A 24,084-nucleotide genomic window follows, 5' to 3' on the forward strand; every position below is an offset into this window, starting at 1 on the left:
GTTTCTGATCATAAACTGAATAAGGTTTGCAAATTGGGTGTCCAACTTGAGTCCAAGTTAGTGTAGGTTACACAGTAACAAGATGAGATTTTCTTGAACTTCAAATTGCTCTTTGCATAAATTCAAATATTTTAAAAATGTAAATCATATTTTGTTTACATTTTTGCTTAAGGCATACAATATTTTCTTAGCAGAGTCAATGGTATAATTCAAAACAATACATTGATAAAATGTTTAATTCACTTTATCAATATTATTTAATCACAACATAAATTGATGATTAAATACAGGCCGAGAATATTTAATCCAACCATGTATAAAATAAAATAGCTACTGAAATGGAGTACAAATTATTCAATAATTAAATAAACCCCTAACCCTAACCCCGAGTTAATGGAGCAACAAAGTGGTCAGTACATACTTCCTTATTATGTATTTATTTTAATCACGGAACAATCATAGCCTCCTACAAGCTGAATGCAGGATAAAAATATCACATTGCCAAATGTATTTCTCATGACGAGAATTTTCCCGCAGAAATGTTGGCTCATGGTGTAGACTGCTGGGATACGTAGTTTAAGGCCACATCGAGTCGGAAGTAGGTTTCTTTCGCACTGTCCCCGCTGTACACATATACGATTCGGCCAGCAGTAAGTCGTGCCCTTTAAGTGTCACAATTCATTTTTATTGGTTTTATGACTCGTTTTATAACAATGAGAATGAGGCCTACAGCATACTTGCACTTAACGAACCAATTGCAGTCGAGGAATTACGTTGGCAGGTAAGAAGCGACCAATAGCAGACGGCGTGTGAGCGGAACTGGGACTCACAGTCAGGAGTTGGTAAACATCGATGTCCTCCCTCATGGTACCAAATCACCCACAGAAAGGCAACGCGCAGACGAAAACGTAGCTAAAATTGGCAAATCGTGGAGGTAAATGTCTGTTTTTTTGCATCTATTATGCATACATTATTTCAGATATGTATACCGTTATTGAGCGATGATGTAAGTAATTGTTCGAAAGGAAATAGAATGAAAGAAGGTAGCTAAAGTTAGGAAAGCATGTTTGTCCACGCACTAAGCAGAGACACGTCCTTTAGCTAACATGCTAGTTAGCTAACCTTAAATTGCCGTCTTACGTTCAGGGCTAATACCGACTACTTTCTTCTGTAAAGTGTTGCACGTCAGTGATTGGATTTATAAGTAAACGTGTAACCTTTGCAAATCTGTGTTTATTTCTGCTTAGTCCTCTAAAACTTTGCATGTATACATGTCCGAAGTTCATTCACTGAGATCTTAGCTAATGCAAGCAATTATCAGACAAACCTGTCTGAAAATATTTGCAACTAATATGGTGGCTACAGATAGCTGGCCACGTGTCCAAGGCGTGTACGTAGTTATACGTAAACTATCACTTCCTTTATGCACATATTCAGGACGTGCTGTTATTGAATAACCCACTCACGCATACCCTTCAGTGTAACTGTATATATGATTGTACTGTGTAATGTATAATAAAAAGGACATGTGCAGAGCTGATTCCTGCACGTTCACAGGATACATTAATATGGTATAATATAGGCTACAACTAGAGGTTTTAGCTCTCATAGTTTTTTTTGTTTGTTTGTTTGTTTTAAAGGTTTTAAAACCTTTGCTCTTGGTCTCAGACTGCCATAAAAGTGTTGTGGAATGTTTGTATGGTGTTGTAGAAGTTACTAGGCAGATTGAAGAAACAATTGCGGCATGCCTGACTGCATGCTGTTTTGTATGACAACACTCAGAATACTGTTGGCATACTCTATTTAAGAGATACAGAAGCTTCTGTTTATATAATGGAAAAATATGTCAGTGCAAATGTTAGTCACTCGAAAAAATTAGAAGTAATGTTTTTGCAGTTGCAAAAAGGTAACCGCTAGATAAAGGTTAAGTGTTTAACTCCTTATATTAAGGGGTAAACTCTGCCTCATAAGTTATGACTTGATGGGTTTCTGCTATCTAATGGGTTTATCTGCTATCTGATCGTTTTCTGCTAATTAATGGTCAAAGCTCTAGAAACAAGAATTAGTTAATTTTGAACTGATTTTCCTATGATTGTCATATGGGAATAAATTATATAACCTAAAGAAAAATGTTTTAAAACACTTTTTATTGTTTGTAAGATCTATATTAGCCCATAATGGGGTAGGAAAAGATGTTTTGCAGGGATTAAATGTAAAGGAAGAAATCTGAACTAGCACAAAGATGTTTCTGACACACACAGGAAGTGTGGCTGTAACTGACCCTGGCACATATACAGTATGAGTGTAGTTGTCTTTTTTGCATTACGTTACAGACATTGATTTATTTATTTTGGGGAGGGGAAAAAAATTTGGAATTTTTGTTATGGTGGAACTTTGCAGCCCTCTTTCCTGTTTTTGAGTAAGTGCAGTATTATCAACACTTGATAATAGTGACTTTATAAACCACTGTATCTGGGGCTAGGAGTACAAATAAACTAATCTGGTTGTATTTGAACAGGAAACAGAGGGGCGTTTATCCACCACAGACTCCCCGATTGGCTATTAATGTACTGTGTGCCCTTAGTTAGCATGACCTCTGGGCACTGATTGGCTTTTAATGTACTGTGTGCCCTTAGTTAGCATGACCTCTGGATACTAGTTTGTTTCTGCCTTAGAGGCAGTTCCTTGTCACATTCGCCCCCTTCATCTCCTTTTCTGTACAAGGTGACACAGTAAGATATGTGTGGCCTGTGTGACTGCACAGCTGAAATGGCTAGTAGCTACAAAACCACTGTTTTTTATTTAACTGTACTGGTCCTAGGGACCCATGGGCTACTTTTATGTTATTTTAATAAAAAGTCATTTAATTCCTTTTTTTTAATGAGATATTACTTTTAATGCTCAGTGCCTCCTGCCTAAAACATTGTTGTGAGGGAATGAGGAGCATTTAAAAGATATGTCTGGTAAATAAAAGATGACCATCACCAACAAAAATGTGCAGATCAGGGTTGCAGTGCAGGCATAGTATTGATCAGATACAGAACCTCATTCTTATTGAGTTAATCTGGTCTGGCCACATTGATGAATTCACACAGAGAGTCTCAAGCCTAAATAATCCCTAAAACACACATACACAAACTCAGAACGCATGTCTGTATCTTAAAAAATAATATTTTATTGCCTTTATTGAGGTTTGAAAAAGAAGAGGTGATCCTTGATGAAGGTCTCCAGTGTTGAATAACATCATTCATTCAGTGCATGCTGATCTTATTTCCTGTGTTCAGGACAGTGTTGGCCAATGCACCTCTATTACAGCTTTCCTAATGTTGGAAGCAGTGTGGTTCAAATCTGTGATCAGTAAACATAGCCACCCAAGTCTCACCCCCAAAGACTGTCTCAAGGCAGGCCAACATACGTCAGGAACTGGAACACATCTAAAGTCTGGAAGTACAGTCAAGCTTTTCAATGTGCTGTTTTATTTATTGTTATTTTTTAATATCCTTTTCCATCTCCCACCAATTCTTCTTAACCCCAGCAAAGTATGAACTTAAAACAGTACCTAGGGTTTTCTTTAATATGGCCATTATTAACAATTGTAAGTAGAGGTCTTTACACATTATATAGACTTGAGACTGTCACCAACAAATGTGTTGGTTCCAGTGGTACTTAGTGCGCACAAGATGTCAGACATTGCAAATAACAGTTTAATGTAGGGGTGGGTAGTAGGCCCCAGTCTTATCTCTGTGCTTTTGAGTGGCCGTGTCAGTCGCTTAGTAAGGATATGACCAGTCTCAGCATGAAATGTTTAACCTTCATTGGGGTGGAGCAGAGATAACAGCTGTGTTTTGCTCACGTTCCAGAACTGTTGATCTGTCAGACTGAGCAGAGACTGCTAGGCTGGATCATATGCCATTATATTTTCTTTCAGCTTTTTTTCAGATTTTTTTTGAAGGGTGCTTCCCCTAAGACAGTAGGTTTAAACCTTTTTTGAATAGCCTTGCTCACATCTTTTGTTTGTTCCTGTTTTCTTTAACAAAAGTGTTGCATTTATCAGAAGATGTAGTGGCCTTCATTGACCTTGTGAAAAGAAATGCCTTATATGCTAATGATCCCCTCCATTTAGCCATCAGTGCCATTTGCTGATACAAATAGCTGATACCTTATTTCTGTCATCCATTACGACCACGAGTACTTTTCCACAGGGTGACCAGCATAACGTTTTTGACTCATGTCTGACTACTCACTGACTCCGTTTTCTCTCCCAGGTCTGAGGGAGTGCACACCATGGCAGCGGACATGCTGTTGCTAATGAGGGGCTTGGCCAAGCTGAGCCAGGCAGTGATTAAGACTCAGACCAGTACACTGCGCAGCGGAGAAACTGTGGCACAGAGCGTAAGCTCAACCATGCAGAAGATACAGGTGTGTGTCACTCCACACAGTGCACTTGAACTATGCATGCAATAACCTGGTCCCCACCAGCCATTGTGTATTCTTAGCCACGGTTCCATAATCTCTTGAAGCATTGTACTCTGCCCAGGTAGTGTCACCTGCTGCTTGTATCTCTCCTGGGCTATAGAACCTCAAAAGGTGGCAACATAATAGAGGTTTCCTGTAGGTAAAGGACTGCTGTCAGCAATGAGATGATAAATTTGCATATATGATCATTAGAAGTTTTGCGCAATAGAGTTAATCATCACATCTTTGGAGCAAATTCTTTGCATTTTCCTTCTGTAGAGTTCTCTAGTGTCTTGTGGTATTAGACTGCAACTAAATTGTTTCAGTACTTCAAAAGTATGATCTAATGTAGGGAAATACAAAGAAATATAAAAATAAAAATTCACTTATGAGGATAGAGTATGTGTATATGGGAGCTTACTGTCCTGCTGGTATAATGCTTAATTAAATTATTGAAATCCCATGAAATTACAGCAAACCATTATGGAAAGAACAGTTTATCCACTAATACAAACCCTGCTAAAAAAGACTGGAAGCTAGTAGGGCCAGTTGGTGTAATGGTCATAAAATAATGATAACTCTCTGTTTTAGCCAGAGCATGATGTTGGCTTGAAGTATTCCTGTAAAGAAACCTCTCCTTTTGATCTCTATTGGCTGTAGGAGTTTACAGGTCAGCCGCCAAGTATGCCAAACTTTGATGCAGATGTGGACGCGAAGTATGATTTTTGTGCCAAGGAGGACAGCTTTGAGGGTATAGATCACACGAGCTCTGCTGCTGATGATGATCTCAGGGACACCAGCAAAGGTACAACCAGGACATGCGGCCAGCCACCAGGCAAATCTGAGCTTTTCAAGGGCTACAAGGACCCTAGCAAGCAGTTCACAGGGAGTCGCTCCTACCATCAGGACCACTCTCCCATGGGTGGCCTTACAGCCGAGGACATTGACAAAGCCAGGGAGACCAAGCGGGGCAGTACCAAACCGCATAAACAAATGGTACAGAAGCCAGACCACTCAACACTGTCACCCATGAGAGACCATTTAATAAATGGTTCTTCTCCTTGGAGATATGCTATGATGGAGGAATTTGCAAGGATTAAGCAGTTTGGTTTTGCACTTTAACATGGACTGAGTTTGCCAGATGTACAATTGTAAAAAGCAGAAGAGAGGTTCAGTTGCAATTGGAAATTTTCAACCCCCCTTAACTGAAAAAGGTATTATGGTCATGTGTATAGAATCGAATGAAAATATATAACAATAAGTCTCAGTAAACAGTGAAATAGTATTTGTTGATGCATACAAGCAATCTTGATGATATATTTAATTTCATTTATATTTATAGAGCATATTTTAAAATTTTTTCTTGTTTCTGTGGTAAATAAGTTTGTGTGATGGACATGCATTTTTTTTGCAATTTTGTGTTCATTTGCTATATCATTCAATTCATGAAGATCTGATTTAAAGCAGAATCTAGATCTGCATAAAAATGTACATTTATAAATCCTATTTTCTTAGGGATTTGAATATTTCTGATTGCAACTGTACATCTTGACATCAAAGAAGATTATTTGACTTGGTTGGCACAAACCTGCAATAATGGACAATTTGTGATTTTGTTTAATTGAATATTGCGATGGAATACAGTTTTTTAAAATGTTTTAACTCAAGTATACTAAGTTATGCTATATCCTGAGGAAGATGGAAATGTATTCACTTACTTTATTATATAGTATGGATTTTTTTTTTTAAAGCTGAGTGAAAGAGCAAGAGAGAGGAAAGTCCCTGTAACGCGACTGGGAAGACTGGCAAATTTTGGAGGTAGGGCAAATTTCCAACCTATCTGAAACCAAATGATGGTTACTACAGCAACAGTGGTATGTCTTTTCTAGCTTTTCTGCACTTTGTAACGTTACACAATATGATGTCACCCATCATTATGAATGATGTCTTAATAAGTATGAGTTAGCCATTATGCATATATTTATTGATATTCTTTCATGTGAATTATTTGATCCAGCTGCTGCATATGTCGGCACAATTAATTCTGTCTGAGAGATAATGCCCACTGTCTGGGTCTGTCCCTGAACTAGTGTAGTATGTTTTTTATGAAGTTACTGGGTCTGTCCCTGGACTAGTGTAGTAAGCTGGTAAACTTCAAACATCATTGCCTTATACTTAGATTTTCTTAAATTATCTACCCAAATGCAGTCCACAGGTGTACTCTCTCCAGTTCAACTGGGTATGCAGATAAGATTTAGATTTTACATTTAGATTTCTTTGTCATTGTACAATATATACTGTACAGTGATATTAAGGTGCACTACTGTTTTGGCCTAGTCAAGGTGATATGACTGCAACAGTATGAATTAATGGCTTGATTAGAATGAAAAACAAACAAAGAAGCAAAGCAACAGAAGTTACCAAGATAAGAATATGCAGGCATATTTACAAACAAATTAACATAAAAAAAAAAACTGGTTTAACTTCGAGTGGTTATCACCAAGATAATGAACAAAGAAAAAACAAACATAACCTAAACTTTAACAAAGTAAAGTTCAATCCTACACTAACTCCCTTTCCAATAGACAAAGACAAACCCAAACTCAAAATAAAGGCAACCACTCTGTACTACCAGAAAAATAAATCAAATTGGCCAAAAGCTAAACATATACCTGAGATTACTAAAACTGAGTAGGCAGCAATGCAAAAAGATTCGGAAACAACTAGTTACTAGCATGTATATAGCAGTTCCTAAAATCCCTCAACTGTCGCTAATGCGAAATGCTCAATACAGAGAATCACCTTTGAACATGATCTAATTGATAAACAGAGTTGGGTAAAAAAAGCCAAAATCTGTACTCAAGTAAAAGTACTGTTACGTTAAAATAATAATTACTCAAGTAGAAGTAAAATATTAGTCCTTTAAATTATTACGCAAGTAAAAGAAAGTATATATTAAAAAGACCACTTAAATAGTGAGTTACTTCATTGGATCTCATTTAATAATCAGAACAGCAAAAATCAAAGAAAAATCACAGCCTTATTTAGGCAGCAGTGCTGCAGCATATACAAACACCAAATCAATTTAAATCTTTAAGAAACAACACAAATAAAACCGCTACACATATGAGACCCGCAAGAAATACTAGTATAGTAGGTTCAGACTTATTCTTGGATTTATGCTCATGATTTTATATGCAAGGTGAACAAAAACCTTTTCTGCAGTCAGTTTCTTTTTACAACACAGCTTTCAAAACAAATGCCATATACCTATTTAACAATACTGAACACATTTTCAAAAACTTTTCTTGCAGTCACAGCTTGAAGATGTTTACTGAAGTATAAGTTGTAGAAAATTTACATTCTTGCATCTATCACCTAGCACTTGTTAAGTTTTAAAAGCAGTTGGCTTTCAAGATGTAGTGAATTCTTGATCGTTTTACGGTCAACAGGAGTCTGACATAAATAAAGTCTCTCACAGGCTGCAGATGCTAGAAGGTTTGTGTTGAATTTGAGCAAGAATTTCTTGATTTGAGGAAAGGAATGTAAAATATCCAAACCTCATGTAAGAAATAATAATGTTCATAACAGTTGTTTATACACAATATATCTTTGTGTAGGCATCTATGTTTTACCTGTACAGAACATACAAGAGTATGCAAAACATGTAAACATAGTAGGGGATGCCAGAGCCAGTATTACACTGAACTCTCTCTCATTTAAGATGTTAGTGCTACTATAATTTTGGGAAAGGGGCCCAGTGCCATAACTATAATTTGATGTTTGCTAGTCAGACATGGTTATATGTTTGTTCAAATAACTTTATTTTAAACTCTCCTATCAGGACTAAAGAAAGGGCAGATGGTTTAATCATTCACAAGAGGTGTCCAGAACACCAGTAGCCTATTCACAAACACAAGAAGGGACCCAAAATTTAAAACCCACCAACTACTAAACCAGGACTCCATGTGCCAAAACATGAAGACTACTTTAAATATGCTACTTTCACGTTGTGTATTTGACTGGAATGTACAGAGTCTGCCTGGTTCACAACTTACTTTCAGCTCCTCCTACATTTCACAAACCAGGATTGTTACATAACATGCAACTGTCTGTGAAGCTGCAGAAACATTGTTTTTAATGCTATAAACCAGGACAATGTGCTGACAAGCACTATTATTGGTGGAATTTCAGCTTTTCAACTGCAGTTTTTGCTATATTCTCATTGTTGTATTATACGGTAATTGGTTTTCCTTTTCAATTCCTATATATTGCAAGCTGCTTTCCTGCGAGTAATAACACCAGTCAATTATCTAGAGCATTGCAAGGCTGTAAACTCTCATTCATGAGCCATGCACAGCAATGCAGTAGACCAGCAAAATTCAGTTATTAGTAGTTTGAGAAGTTGATCTCCATTAATCTGAGGGTGCATGGGTAATGTTCAAGTTCAAGTTCAAGTTCGGTTTATTCGTCACATACATAGTCATACACAGTATAACGCGCAGTGAAATGGTGGAGAGTGCTCTGTCCAAACTGAGGAAGGGAAACGGGTGCATAGAGAAAAATATATATATGCAGATAAATATATATATTCTATGTATGTACAAAAATATATGTTGGCATGTTGCTGGGTAAATGTGGTGAAACTTTAGTCCAATAACTTAAAATGCTTGTTTTACAGCAACAGAAGATGGTGGTGATAGACACATACAGGATCATATCTGATCAGTTTTACAGGGCATACTGTGCAGAGACATATTGGGAACTGGATACAACAAAATTGGGAGAAAGTCGAAGGAATTTGTTTTTTTCCCCCCTAAATGTCTCTATTTTGCGTTTGATTTTAAAACAGTCTTACTGTTCGTAGTGTACTGTTTGTAGTATATTTGTTTGTAGTATAACTTGCTGTAAAGAAATGTATAGTGAATATTATTAAGACTATAGTGAGTGTTTACAATGCACAGGAAGTGTGTAGCGATTATTGGGAATATTTTGAGTTTTTACAGTGCACAGGTGTGTAGAGATTACTGAGATCATAGTGAGTGTTTAATGTGCCCATAAGGTGTGCAGAGATTTTCTTCTGCCTTTTTGTTTTCCAGGTCTGGCGGTAGGACTCGGCATTGGAGCATTAGCTGAGGTGGCCAAGAAAAGCCTTCGTTCAGAGGAAAAGAACGGTAAGAATTTTTGTGCTCTTTCCTTTCTGCTTGTCAGTCAGTGTTTTATATTAACATCTTGTTTGAAATGTGTTTCTTAATAGCTTTATATTTCTTTATGCTTCTAATATGTTATTTAACAAAATTGGTAATCATTGAATTGTCAGGATTTTATTGCTGTTAAACCCACAGTTTACTTCTTTAAAACCATAAAGTGGATCAGTCCAGCTCATTCAGAGACAGCTAAATCATAGGCCTCTCTTTATTGCCCATGATATCTGCAGCTGTTGGGAAATAACTGGAACAGAGTATTTGTTGAGCTGACCTTTCCCGATGGAGTCCTAATTTGGACATTGTCATGGTTAGAGGGTCTATCTTAATGTAGACCTTAGCCATTGTCTCATAATAATTACAGAGAAGCTTGGGACAGGAATGCCTATTTTACCCATGCAGGTTTGAATGTAGTCAAAACCCTAAACCACACACACAAAAGTAAATTCCATGTGTATTTTGCAGGTCATCACAATGTCAAAAACAGGCTCTCGCATGTTGTTGAACAGATCCTTGTGGGACACCATAGCTAAAATGTCTTCATTTATATTGACAAACTGATAGTAAATGGCTGAATAAGATTTAAACCAGTTAAGGGCGATTCCCCTAATCCCAATAACATTTTTGAGTCTATCAATAAAAATGTTGTGACCTATGGTGTCAAATGCTGCTGATCAGAAGCCAACAACAGGTCATTAACTACTTTAATCAGTGCTATCTCTGTACTATGATGAGGCCTAAACCCTGACTGAAAGACTTCATATATCTGGTTCTGATTCAGGTATGATCTTAGCTGCTGAGCTTTTTCTAGGATCTTGGAAATAAAGGGAAAGTTTGATATCGGCCTGTAGTTTGCGTACATGGGTCTAGGTTAGATTTTTTTGATTTTTTTTTGAATGATTTTAGGTATGTGGCCAATGTTCAAGGAGGAGTTTAAATTTAGTAAAGCTTCAATCAGGTTCGATTTCTTGAAGAAAGTGTGTGGGCAGCCAATCTAGTAAGCAGGTGGAAGATGCAGGTTCAGGCTGTTGAAAAGGTATAAAGGTTTTTTTGGCTTGGTGGTTCAGATGTCTAAGTAAATTCAGGAATTCATTACTACTATGTGATGTAATCTGAGCTTTGGTGTCAGTTTTCTTCCTAGTTAGATGGGCAGTTGTACTAAAAGAAAATCTAGGATTATTTTTATTTTTTGTTAAGGTTGTGAGAAGATGTTTGAGCAGTAATAAGTGCCTTTCTATACTTGAGAAAGCTCTCCTTCCATGTGAACTGGAAGACTACAAGTTTAGTGTGGGACCGTTTATGTTCTATCTTTTGAGTGTTCTGTTTTAAATTGGGAATGTGATCATTATACTAAGGTACTAATTTTTTGTCCCCAATTTTTTATTCTTAAGTGGAGCAAAATCATTGAGAGTGCAGCAAGATACTGATTCTAAGCATTCAGTCATTTGATCAAGTTCTGTGGGGTTTGAGGGTATCCCAGTCACAAATGATAAGTTTGGGAGATTTGCAATAAATGTAGATGCAGTGGTTAACGTGCTTGTCCGTCTGGTGTGGTAGCAAGAGGAGGTTACTGTATTGTGGCTCATATGCAGTTTGAATGAAATGAGGGAATGGTCTGAGGTGGCATCAGCCTGGGGTAATATGACGACATTCTCTATGTCTACACCATATGTCAGTACTAAATCAAGCATATGTCCACCAGTGTGTGTGTGGGGGGGGTTCTCTTATACATTGGGTGAAACCAGTTGATTCTTCTAAAGAGCTAAAGGCCAATCTCACAAAAAGGGTCTTGGACACTCAGTGAATACTGAAATCACCAACAATAATGGCTCTTTCTATTAGAGTGAATAGACTAGAAGGGAAATCTGCAAACTACCAATCCAATTAGTGAAAGAGGCTGGGTGACCTGCTTATCGCTGGCTACATTGTACATCTTAGATGTATATGTCACTATAAATAACTGCAGTGCCCCACCACATCCAGTTATATGAGGGCGATGTACATAGCTGTAGCCAGAAAGACACACTTCATTTAAAGATGTGTACTCATTAGGCCTGATCCACGTTTCTGTCAGAGAGAGTACATTAAATCTATGATCTGGGAATTCAGGACAACCATTTCTGCAGCACCAGTCAGGCCTGTATGATAGAGTGGCCAGACAGAAGCCACTCCTCAATAAAAGGCACAAGATAGCCCGCTTGGAGTTTGCCAAAAGGCACCTGAAGGACTCTCAGACCATGAGAAGCAAAATTCTCTGGTCTGATGAAACAAAGATTGAACTCATTGGCCTGAATGCCAAGCATCATGTCTGGAGGAAACCAGGCACCGCTCGTCACCTGGCCAATACCATCCCTACAGTGAAGCATGGTGGTGGCAGAATCATGCTGTGGGGTTGTTTTTCGACAGCAGGAACTGGGAGATTAGTCAGGGTCAAGGGAAAGATGAATGCAGCAATGTACAGAGACATCCTTGAAGAAAACCTGCTTCAGAGCGCTCTGGCCCTCAGACTGGGGCGAAGGTTCATCTTCCAACAGGACAGTGACCCTAAGCACACAGCTAAGATAACAAAGGAGTGGCTTCGGGACAACTCTGTGAATGTTCTTGAGTGGCCCAGCCAGAGCCCAGACTTGAACCAGATTGAATATCTCTGGAGAGATCTGAAAATGACTGTGCCCCGACGCTCCCCATCCAATCTAATGGAGCTTGAGAGGTTCTGCAAAGAGGAATGGGAGAAACTGCCCAAAATAGGTGTGCCTAGCTTGTAGCATCATATTCAAAAAGAAATGAGCCTGTAATTGCTGCCAAAGGTGCTTCAACAAAGTATTGAGCAAAGGCTGTGAATACTTATGTACATGTGATTTTTTTTTTTTTAATACATTTGCAAAAATTCCAAACAAACTTTTTTCACTTTATCATTATGGGGTATTGTGTGTAGAATTTTGAGGGGAAAAATAAATTTAATCAATTTTGGAGTAAGGCTATAACATAACAAAAAGTGAACTGCTGTGAATATTTTCTGGATGCACTCTATCTGTCTGTCTGTCTCTCTCTCTCTCTCTCTCTCTCTCTCTCTCTCTCTCTCTCTTTCGGATGTGTAAACATTGTGAAACCTAAATAGCCTTGAAGGGCTGTTTGTCTAGGGTCAAGGTTAGTCCTAGGGTATGTTATCTACTTAGTAGGCTATTTAAGATGTCTATTTTTTGTTTGTTGTATTTTGAAAATGTTATTACCTAACTTCAACTAAGCTTGGACAAATTTGATTTCAGCAAATTAGGGTTGACTTTATTGATCTTGCTATCTGCCGTCCACTACAAAGGCATAATTAAACGTGTTTATTATCAAAAGAGTTGGGCTATTATGTATAAACTTGGCTTACACTTAGCCCCAGTTCTTGTCTTTCTTCCTGTTTACACTAACAGCTATTAGAAAACAGTTTGAAAAATGGGGAAAAATACACAATTAAAACAATAAATGGGGACCTGAGGGTAATTATGGTGCAAAACAGTAATTAAAATGGAAAAAAAATACATTAAGACTGATACAAATACAAAGTGTCACAAATACATGTGTGACTGACATAGATACCTATGTACCTATGAAGGTACCTATGAAGCTCATGAGCTTGATAGCAACACATTAGCCTCAGTACATGACACAAGATATAAAGGTCTTGAAAGACCCCTGGAAAATCTGATAGTAACTAAAAATCCACAAATAATCTTAAAACAAACAAAAGGCAAAAGCAATATATTTGACAGTTTTAAAAGTAGTGTTACCCTGCAACATTTCACCACAGACAAAACTTCACTCAGAGGTAGTCAACTAATAACCTTAATAGGCAGAGTTGGATGTCACAGGATAGAGCAAGACTAGAAAAAAAATGTTCAAGAGCAATAAATCTGTACATCCGTGTTCTACACCCATGCTCTGTTTCTCCTCTCAGGAGACAAAGGGGCCATTCTGGGATCTAGTCCCTTCCTGTCTGAGGCCAATGCAGAGCGCATCGTCAGGACATTGTGCAAGGTTCGAGGGGCTGCTCTCAAGCTAGGCCAGATGCTCAGTATTCAAGGTAAGTGAAGACCCATCAAAAATTATTTAATATCAAATAGATCTTTTGAAGAGTAAATATATAGTGAGCACCATGTACTAAGTGATGAAATTCTAGTCAAAGTTTAGGCAGACCACATTGCCACAACTAAATGGCCTAAACTAAAATACATCAAATAGTTTTAAATTCATTAATTTTTTACAGTGACACTCACATTTGTTTTATTCTTAATTCTTTTTTCTTCTTCTTCTTCCTCTTTGGAAACCTTTTGTTTTTGTTAGGGTTTCTGTTTTGTCGTCTTCTCCTCCTCCTCCTCCTCCTCCTCCTCCTCCTCCATCTCCTCCACCTCCTCTTCCCTTAAAACAAACCGTGCTGACCAAACAATAAATCCTACATACATGAAACTTGGTCAATAGGTAGTAGTCCCTCCCCCTACTCAGATGCAAGACCCCAGCCTGATCAGACTATAGGTGGCGCTATGGCACACCCAAACACGTTCCAGTTCATAACTCCTACATCATATGACGTACAAACATTTTTTCCCCAGTGATTACTAGTCTTCCAGTCTACAAAAAAGCATCTAGAACCCATAAGCTCTGCCAAATTAGATTTTGAGCTAATTTGCATAGTATCCAAAATCACATATCAATGCGATTACCTACTTCACATTTTAATAATGGGCCTTTGATTGAACAAATAAATGGACAGAAATCAAGAAAAAGTTCACATTCACACAGAAATGTACAGATATACATGTAATGACAGAACAATTATATACATTGGTATCAGATTCAGAAGGTTATTAGCAGAACAGTCCAGTTTGTAAATCATCAGACACTCCAGCTTTTTACATTAAATGCAAAGTGCTAATGACTGGATAGAGGGGAAGGCATATCACAACAGCTGCAGGAGCAGCATAGCACTGTCTGTCTATTGTTTTTAACCTGTCTAGCATCTCAAACAAAGCATTTCAGTACGTCAGAATACTTTATCTCATTGTCCCATAACCTCAAACACCTTTTTTACAACATCTTCTTGAAACAGTGGACAAAGTCAGATTGTCATGTGTCCATGGTGGATGGATGATTTCAGCATCCACGTTGCTCTTTGTGAGACTTGAGACTGTGCTGGGAATTGCTGCTTACAGCTATATTTTTTATTATTATTGTTGTTGTTGTTTTTATTATTAGCATCATGACACAAAGGGAGAGTTTTAGAAAACAAAGGCATGACCTATAGATTGCATGGCAGTAGCAAAGCTGACGGTCAGATAAAAGCATATATATATATATATATATATATATATATATATATATATATATATATATATATATATATATATATATCGATGGAGCAACTGTGACAATCCTGGCATGAGGGAATCTTAAAATAAGCTCACCACCATTGCAGAAAAGCCTGACCTTTCACTTGGAAGTGCTGCAAGGATTGCCTGTTGCACACAGTTATCCAAAGCTCATGTAAACTGCTTACAGTAAAAGCAAAGGGACAGAAATGGAAGTCATGTAAAGTTAAAACAAACCCAGCAGGATGAAGTGCAAAGATTCATTGAAGGCTCCCAACAGCTCCAACAAAGGCAGCTAGAGTTGGGGTTAACCCAGTTATCAGTACCTTGATATAATATAATCATTAATTTGAGACTTATGAGTGTTTATCCATGACCTCAGCTGCCCATGTAAACTGAACTTGTTGACTGCGCTGCTTTCCTAAATTAGCATTGCATGAGCTCCGTAGAATGGAATGTGATTGCACTGTACTGACAGGTTGATGTCACTACACATGCCACTCCCCCATATTTTGTTTTCAGATTACTATTTGTTTCTTTGTTGTTCACTATACTTTTACCTTAAATACTGATAACATGGACAACCAAAATTCAATCCATCTGGTAACTAAGAGTGCTGTTAATCTTTTTGGTCCTTAATATTTTAATAAGTATGTCTGTAGGAATACAGGGGATCTGATCCTACATCAGTATTCTAAGGGTGTGTTCAGCTTTGGTTTGATTCAGATGAACTCTTGTGCGACTGGTCTGTTGGTATGGGTTGTTAGAGGAAGTAAGAACACTGACTTTCGAACTCTGGTACAAATAAGGGGGCTGAAACCCTCAATCAGATCCTTCTCAGTCTGCTTCCAAACAAACTCACAGTATGGACCGAACACAGGATGTCACAAGATATGACCCAAAACACTATGTGAGAGAACAGCATGATAGTTAAAAATGAGCACTATCATTACCAGTGGAGCAATGAAGAGATAAAATGCCTCAGTACCTCAGTAACTTTAGGCCCAAGAACATCTATACAGTCCTGGAAAAAATGCACAAAAAAGCATTCCATTTAACAAATACTGTGTTATTACATTGGTATACTGGCAGAAACTGCTCATTGTCACAGTATGGTACTTCCTTTGCACATCCACCCACTTTACTAGGTGCCTTGCACTGGTCATCATTGCCCTATTTGTTATTGTGATTATTGATTATTGTGTTCTTTTGTGTTGCACCATGGTCCTGAAGGAATGTTATTTCATTTCACTGTATGGTTATATATAGCTGGAAAGATAACAAGCCTCTTGACATGTCTTAAGCAGTGCATGCATTTAGTGCACAGTGGATGGATATATTGACCCACAGTTTCTGGTTAAAAAGGCATTAACCATTCTCATGGGATCAATGTCATCTGTCAACAAATTAATGAAACATGACACTATATCCATAAAATCACGGATGTTTGTGGAATGAGACTGAAACATGTTGAAGATCGCATTATTCTGTACCACCTACAGTGTGGTTCCTGATTTTTGGGTTAGGGTCCAACCCTAGGGTAGGGTTAGGGTTAAGGTTAGGGTCCAACCCTAGGGTTAGGGTTACAGTTTAGGTTAGGGTTAGGGTCCGGGTCCAACCTTAGGCCACTAATCAGAACTGATTGTGGTGCGCCCCTTCAGAACACTACCCTTAGTAGATGTATAGCATCACTGCTTTTCATTGTACTCTTTTTTTCCTTGCTCTAGACGATGCTTTTATCAATCCTCAGCTAGCCAAGATTTTTGAACGGGTTCGTCAGAGTGCAGACTTCATGCCCATCAAACAGATGACGGTATGGACTGCCTGAACACAAATCCACTCAAATGATGAAATAAACTTCTGCAATGGTCTGCTCAGCCCATTCTTTGCAAAATACTCATGTTCATACTCGTTTTTGTTTGCAAGTTGATCGATATATTTGTTCACCTACCCATGTGCAGAAAGTTCTGAACAGCGACCTGGGGCCTAACTGGAGGGACAAGCTGCAGATGTTTGAGGAGAGGCCATTTGCTGCTGCCTCTATTGGTCAGGTGCATCTGGCCAGAATGAAGGATGGAAGAGAGGTTGCCATGAAGATCCAGGTGAGAAATTATTCAGTGGATTTTAGGAATATTTCAGGAAAAACAATTATAGGATGCAAAAATTCCATTAATGCTAATATTGGACACCATTAGCATTTTCAGTTTTGTTTACCCTGAATCAGTACCCAAAGTAAAAATTGTTTTTGAAAGGTTTATCTCAAGGCCCATGATGCAGTGGAATATAGGACTCCTTTAGTGTATGTCTCGTTTCCCTCAGTTATGTGCTTGTGGCAACTTTGTGTGTAGCTAAAATGTAAGGTATGCACCTGCACTTGTTATATTTGTAAGATCAAGTTTTGTGCTGAAGCAGCAATGCATGATGATAGCCAAGCTGGGGACATATTAAGACAACGCCCATAAAGACCAATTTAAAAGAAAAGTGCGCACTTAAGACAATACCCTTAAACATATCAGTTAGCGTTCTACTCTATGAATTCAATGCACAATACAATGCCCTGTATAACTTAATCAGTAGTCCTGTGTAGTATTGTCTGTGTTTATTTATATACCATGGTCTGTAGTGCAGTATGTTCTATTTTTGTTTGTTTGTTTTGCAGTACCCCGGAGTTGCACAGAGCATAAACAGTGATGTGAACAACCTGATGATTGTCCTTAGCATGAGCAATGCTCTCCCTGAAGGTGATGTTGTTTATTGTTTACACATTTCCCACTGGTACTCTGTCATGGTCATGCTCTAGATATAGTGACCCTTTATTATGACTACTTAGTGATGTGTTAAGCTAAAACCTATAACCATTCCTGTATTGTGAAGGAATGGTTGTGCTGTGAAAGATGGGATTTATGGGGAGACATTCTATTGGAATTGCTCAATGCTGTCAGATTAAACACCACTAAGTAGTAGAAGAACCCTAGAGAGAACATATGTTTGCTTATTGATTTGTTCAATATTATAATATAACAGCATGGTTTGGGAAGGGCAGATGAAAGCTCATGAGCATTGGCAGTAAAATAGTAGCTTGTACCACTCAAGCTCGTAATCATATAATGCATTTACATTGTATGTTATTTATGGGCTGTTGTTTTACTGTTGTTCTAAATGTTATGAATGTTGTGAATATTCTTTATTGCCATGAATGAACAAAACCAATTTATATACTGTAGATAATAAATGATTTTTGTATTCTATTCTGTTGTTTATTGTTTTGTTTATTTAGGGGTTTTTAAATGGTGTGTTTGGTGGTTTGTTTCAGTGTGCTGCTTCAGAGTTTCTGTCATTTACTAAAGATGATGCACAGTTATTTTTAAAGTTCCTCATGTGGCCTTTTCACTAATATCTTCATTTCCGTGTGTGCCTGTGTTTGCCTGAGCAGGTCTGTTCCCGGAGCACTTGATAGATGTGATGCGGCATGAGCTGGCTCTGGAGTGTGATTATATTAGGGAGGCAAAGTGTGCCCGTAAATTCAAGTGAGTTAATCACAAGGACTCATGGGGTTTTCTCAGCTAGGTTCTGCCAGTCTTATAATATATTAATAACTTTTTTCTTAACTTTTATGAGAAATTAGGGGGCTCTCTTACAATCTGCTTTTTGTTTACCTAAACTGCCTGGTAGCAACATTTAACCCTGACTTCAAACATGGGCTTTTCCTCACCTGCCTTTAGGCTAAATCTTTAGGCTAAATGCTGCCCACCCTTTTTGTGCCAGCATCAAGTTTCAGAAAGGAACTGTGTCTGCATGTTGTCACATAGTAAATATAGGTACTGATCTAAGACACAGTGACAAGCCTACTAAATGCCATCCCTTCCACCCAGTCACTGACCCTTTCTACAGATCACAGCCTGTTATGCCAGAGGGTGAATAATGAGGTTTACCACCAAGGAAAGGGGTAAGTGGAGTATGGTTATATCCACTCCCATAAGGTGGGACTTGTACAAAAAATTACCTACACTGGGTCACCTCACCAGCTCCTTAAATCCAGAGTGAGCAGGACTTGAGAGAACAAATGCCACATAGCCTGAAGGGTTTGAGTTAAGTGCTGCCTTCTCAGCAACATAGCTACTTCTACTCCTCCACCAAAATTTAGTGTCACCGGACTTGGAGGCCAACGCAGGAAATTGCGAAAACAATTCCAAAGCCCAATCCAGGAACTCTCCTCTGACTGTAAGATGGTTAGGGTTAACCCTAACTCTCCTCTGCTGGGCCTTTTTGCAGAGAGCTCCTGAAAGGTCACCCTTTCTTCTATGTGCCTGAAGTGATTGAAGAGCTGAGCAGCAGACATATCCTCACCACCGAGCTGGTTTCTGGCTTCCCCCTGGACCAAGCTGAAGGGCTTTCCCAAGAGCTCAAAAATGAGGTGTGTCCAGTGCTGTGCTACTTAAATACCCAAATGGGCTGCTTTCCTAGCTGGGACAGTAAGAAGGGTTTTTTAAATATTTTACTTTACCACATTAGCAATTTTGTAGTCAAGACTGTTTAATTATGCTCATTAGTGTGCACCACATGTGTACTTCATACGTAGGTGCATTAGTTATATACAGTCCATATTTTATTTTTTAAAATCAAGCATAAATCACTTAAAAACCTAGAAAAATTATGAATTTCTTGCACGTTATGTCAGTGATGTTGATTTGATGTGTTATCCTAGACTGCTCCTCTGCTACTAGGTAAATCCAACATTCACAGCTTTCTTCCCATGTCCGCTGGTGTGTAGGGTAGAGTTTAGTGCAGTGTTGCCACCTAGTGGTTCCATATCAAGTCCTTTTTCAGCACCAGTAAACTCTGCTTTATATTTGTTTCATTAGATTTGTGAGAACATCTTGACACTGTGCTTAAGAGAGCTGTTTGAGTTTCGGTACATGCAGACAGACCCCAACTGGTCCAATTTCTTCTATGATCCACAAACCCACCGGGTAAAGAGGCTGATGCCTAATTTATTTTTCACTTTAAGCTAAATAGTTACTACTATTCTTTATTCTCTTATAGTCTATATGCCTCTTATGTCACCTGTAGCTGTATGACACAGTATTTTATTGGAGTTACAATATTTAGTATTTTGAGGAATTTGCGATGGTCAGTGTTTTAAACTAATTACTCTAATCCAGTTTAGTAATTGAAGCTTCCATGCATAGGTTGCATTACTGGACTTTGGAGCAACGCGAGGTTTTGATGAGAGCTTTACAGATGTCTATATAGAGGTAAGCATGATCATCATCATTATATGTAGCATTATTATTATTAGAATTCAATTGTGAGCTGCAGGTAAATTTTTGCAGTTGTGTGTGTGTGTGTGTGTGTGTGTGTGTGTGTGTGTGTATATGTATATATGTATATATATATATATGTGTATATATATATATATATATATATATATATATATATATAATATGACACACCAACAGGCCTCTACTCTCCGCTCTCATCCATGAGAGATGTAGAGATGTTTATCCACCCATGTTGGTTCCTGGTCCTCCTCATTCCCATCCACCTTGGGTTTCTGCTGTCTGGGGTTTACACTAAGCATTCTATCACTTGGGGCCATCTGCCTGGTGTACTCATGGAGCTTGGTGGTTTCATCCTGGATAGTGGCTCTGATGCTCGCTATTCCTCGGTCCTCCTCCTTCTGCTTAGTCTCACAGTGCTGGATTTGGGATGAAACCCTTTGTGTGTTGCAAAGTTTCCTTGTCTTGATGTCAGTGGCTTCTGTCTCCTCTTTTGGCCATCTTATTATGCCAGTGGGATATCTGATGACTAGTAAAGTGTGGGTGTTGATAGCGCAGATCTTGTTCTTCCTTGTTCATTCTGCTGACCTCTCAGGACTTGCCTCACTCTTTGTAGGTATTTGACTGTAGCTGCTTTCCTTGTGGCCTCTTCATTATTTCCATTTGCCTGTGAGATTCCAAGGTAGCTGCTCTCATCATGTTATATTACCTTCTGGTAGTACAGTCACCTCAAGTTTTAACTACCTTCCCTCTCCTTATGACCATACGACCACACTTATCCAATGCAAATGACATTCCGATGTCATTGCTGTATATCCTGGTGAGATGGATTAGTGAGCTGATGTCTCGTTCACTTCTGGCATACAGGTTCATGTCATTCATATACAGGAGGCGGCTGGTGGTTGCTCCATTCTGTAGTCGGTATCCATAGCCCTCTTTGCGATGATCTTACTGAAGGGGTTCAGGCTTATGCAGAAGTGCAGCAGAGACAGGGCATCTCCTTAGTAAATCTCACACTCGATGGTGACTCTTGCTTTTGGTCTTAAGTTAATGTTGTCTTCCACAGCCTCATTGAATTCTTAATGAATTCTCTTAGAGTTCTGTTGATGTTATAGCGCCTCAAGCATTCTAGGTTCCATGTGTGGGGCACTGAATCATAGGCTTTCTTGTAATCAATCCAAGCGGTGCACTGTATCCACCAGTTGCTGGCGCTTAGCTCCTCTGGTGTTCTTACCAATGCCTTTCTGGGCTTTGTGTGTGTGTGTCTCTGTGTGTGTCTAAGTACTTCGTTTTGTCATATGTGCAGGTATTTTGTAATTCATTAGATAAGCGTTTTTATTTGTTTTGTTTGAATTGTTAAGATGCCAAATTTCTATTTCTTGATGGACAATAAAACTTGATCTGAATCTGAGTGTTTATTGTAACAGATCATTAAAGCAGCAGCAGATGGGAACAGAAAAGGCGTACTAAAGCATTCGTTAGACATGAAGTTTCTCACAGGGTATGAGTCCAAGGTAAGAGCATGTACTCTCTACTTTGTGTCTGAAGAAAATCAGATAATACAAGCACCACAGTCTGATATAATCCTCTGCCATAGGCTATGGAAAATGCCCATGTAGATGCAGTGATGATTCTGGGCGAGGCCTTTTCCTCAGACCAGCCCTTCGACTTCAGCTCACAGAGCACCACTAAGCGCATCCATAGCCTGATTCCCATCATGCTGAGGCAGCGTCTGGCCCCACCCCCTGAGGAGACATATTCACTGCACCGCAAGATGGGAGGCTCCTTCCTCATCTGCTCACGCCTCCATGCCAAGCTGTGCTGCAAGAACATGTTCCAGCAGGCCTACACTAACTACTGGAGCAAGCACCAGAGAGGACCACAGCCATGACTGATACTGGCCCCCAGCCAATTGCAGCCTGGTTTTTCAGGAGCTGGGTGGGCCAAAGCTGAAGCATGCTTCTTGTGGCCTGCCAGCAACTCAGAAATGATGGAAAAAGTGCGATGACTCTACATTTTGTAAGCCTAAATCATAACCCTAATGTTCTGGGTACATTATCCTATGATGGTTTGGCTCTGACTCTTTTGTCATTCAGTGAGTGTGAGGATCTGTAATGTGCCTGAGGAATAATATACGCATGTTATGGATGTTTTACTGAATGACAAGATAAAATATTGCAAATGCAAATGTGCAACTTTTTGAACTCTAATTATGCCAGCAGTTCACATCTCCTGCTTATAAGATCACTTTGGCCCTTTGGCTCATGTCCAGAACTCTTAGTGTATATATGTTTGCATAAGATCAGTATATTTTTCTTTTTTCTTGTTACATGTACGATAATCGCACAAAAGTACAAGCTGCCTAAGTTCTACAAAAGGAAAATGTAACACACTGGAATGTTACCAACAACCTATAACCCAAACCCTAATCCTTTCAGGTGTTCCTCTACTATTACTTTGAGACACACTCCATCAGCACAGAGTTGGCCAGCAGTTGTTTTGGCAAAAAATATTTTTGTAGCCCTGTTATACATTGTGAGTATGTTTTGAACTAATCAGCTGTGCAACTTTAGTGTGGTCACACAGTCAGAAGCAATCAAATGATATTCATGTTCAGGTTATACTGCAGGGTTTGTATTAACTGAAAATTCCATTAACTGAAAATCCAGTAGCTAGCTTGTTTTGATCTGTTTATTTTTGTTTTCATGTCCTGATGTGACTGTGTATGATTAAATGTGCCTGTAGTAATTAGATATGAACTACTAACACAATAATGACCTAACATTACAACTTTTTGGGTGAGAAAGTTTTTAATATTTCTATCAACAGTATTCTTATTAAAAACTGGGATGAACCTGGAAAAATGGTTATCTTCCAATATGTTGCATAAGTAAAGTAATAGTGAGTAGCTTGTTTATTTCATGGTTTTTCTGTGTAGCTGACACAAATTTTCCCTAAAGGCAGTAGTTGGTAATTAAACAGTGATTCCAGGGAGATTCCAGGGAGAGTGAGAAATACTATATTTAGATAATAATTGTGATACAAAAGAAAGGAAAACAGTTTTGAATTACTAACGACCAACTTCATGTATAGATGACAAAAGACTAAATAACTACTCGGCCAAAAAGGCCAGAAAATAAACATTTTTATTATTATTAGATTTATTACTATTAGGTTTTCCATGTTCTCCCTGTGTGGATTTCCTCAGGGGTCCCTATTTTACTCCCACAGTCCAAAAACATGGAGGTTAGGTTGATTTGTATATTCTAAATTGTCATGTATGAATGTGATTTCTCTCTCTCTTCTCTCTCTTGATTTCTCTCCTCCCTCTCTCTCTCTCTCTCTCTCTCTCTCTCTCTCTCTCTCTCTCTCTCTCTCTATATATATATATATAGATAGATAGATAGATAGATAGATATAGATATAGATAGATAGATATAGATATAGATAGATAGATATAGATATAGATATAGATATATATATATAGATATATATATATATATAGATATATATATAGATATATATAGATATATATAGATATATAGATATAGATAGATAGATATAGATAGATATAGATATAGATATATATAGATAGATAGATATATAGATAATATATATAGATATATATATAGATATATATATATAGATATCTCCATGTATATCTATATATATATATAGATGTATATCTATATATATATATATATATATATATATATATATATATATATATATATATATATATATATATCCATGTGTATATATATATATATATATATATATATATATATATATATA

General features: G+C 38.0%; 1 protein-coding gene across 1 annotated transcript; it reads left to right on the top strand.

Moving 5' to 3' along the window:
• Positions 1 to 704: 704 nt before the first annotated feature.
• coq8aa (coenzyme Q8A, genome duplicate a) lies at positions 705 to 23,623 on the top strand. Its single transcript, XM_027022826.3, has 15 exons — positions 705 to 934; positions 4,266 to 4,419; positions 5,116 to 5,451; positions 6,207 to 6,273; positions 9,555 to 9,629; positions 13,603 to 13,728; positions 16,738 to 16,823; positions 16,972 to 17,112; positions 17,670 to 17,751; positions 18,444 to 18,537; positions 19,283 to 19,424; positions 19,873 to 19,980; positions 20,200 to 20,265; positions 21,717 to 21,803; positions 21,887 to 23,623. Exons 2-15 carry the CDS (start codon positions 4,285 to 4,287, stop codon positions 22,178 to 22,180), a joined length of 1,839 nt encoding a protein of 612 aa, XP_026878627.2. The 5' UTR covers positions 705 to 934; positions 4,266 to 4,284; the 3' UTR covers positions 22,181 to 23,623.
• Positions 23,624 to 24,084: the final 461 nt, after the last annotated feature.

Source organism: Electrophorus electricus, chromosome 7, assembly GCF_041902795.1.
Source record: "Electrophorus electricus isolate QZ-2024a chromosome 7, ASM4190279v1, whole genome shotgun sequence".
NCBI classification, from domain to species: domain Eukaryota; kingdom Metazoa; phylum Chordata; class Actinopteri; order Gymnotiformes; family Gymnotidae; genus Electrophorus; species Electrophorus electricus.

Bases quoted from the DNA above. Each gene is read 5' to 3' on its own strand.
- coq8aa (XM_027022826.3), top strand. From the start codon at position 4,285: ATGGCAGCGGACATGCTGTTGCTAATGAGGGGCTTGGCCAAGCTGAGC. The intron at 9,630-13,602 runs GTAAGAATTTTT...TTCTCCTCTCAG, and splicing joins TCGTTCAGAGGAAAAGAACG to GAGACAAAGGGGCCATTCTG. The intron at 16,824-16,971 runs GTATGGACTGCC...ACCCATGTGCAG, and splicing joins TGCCCATCAAACAGATGACG to AAAGTTCTGAACAGCGACCT.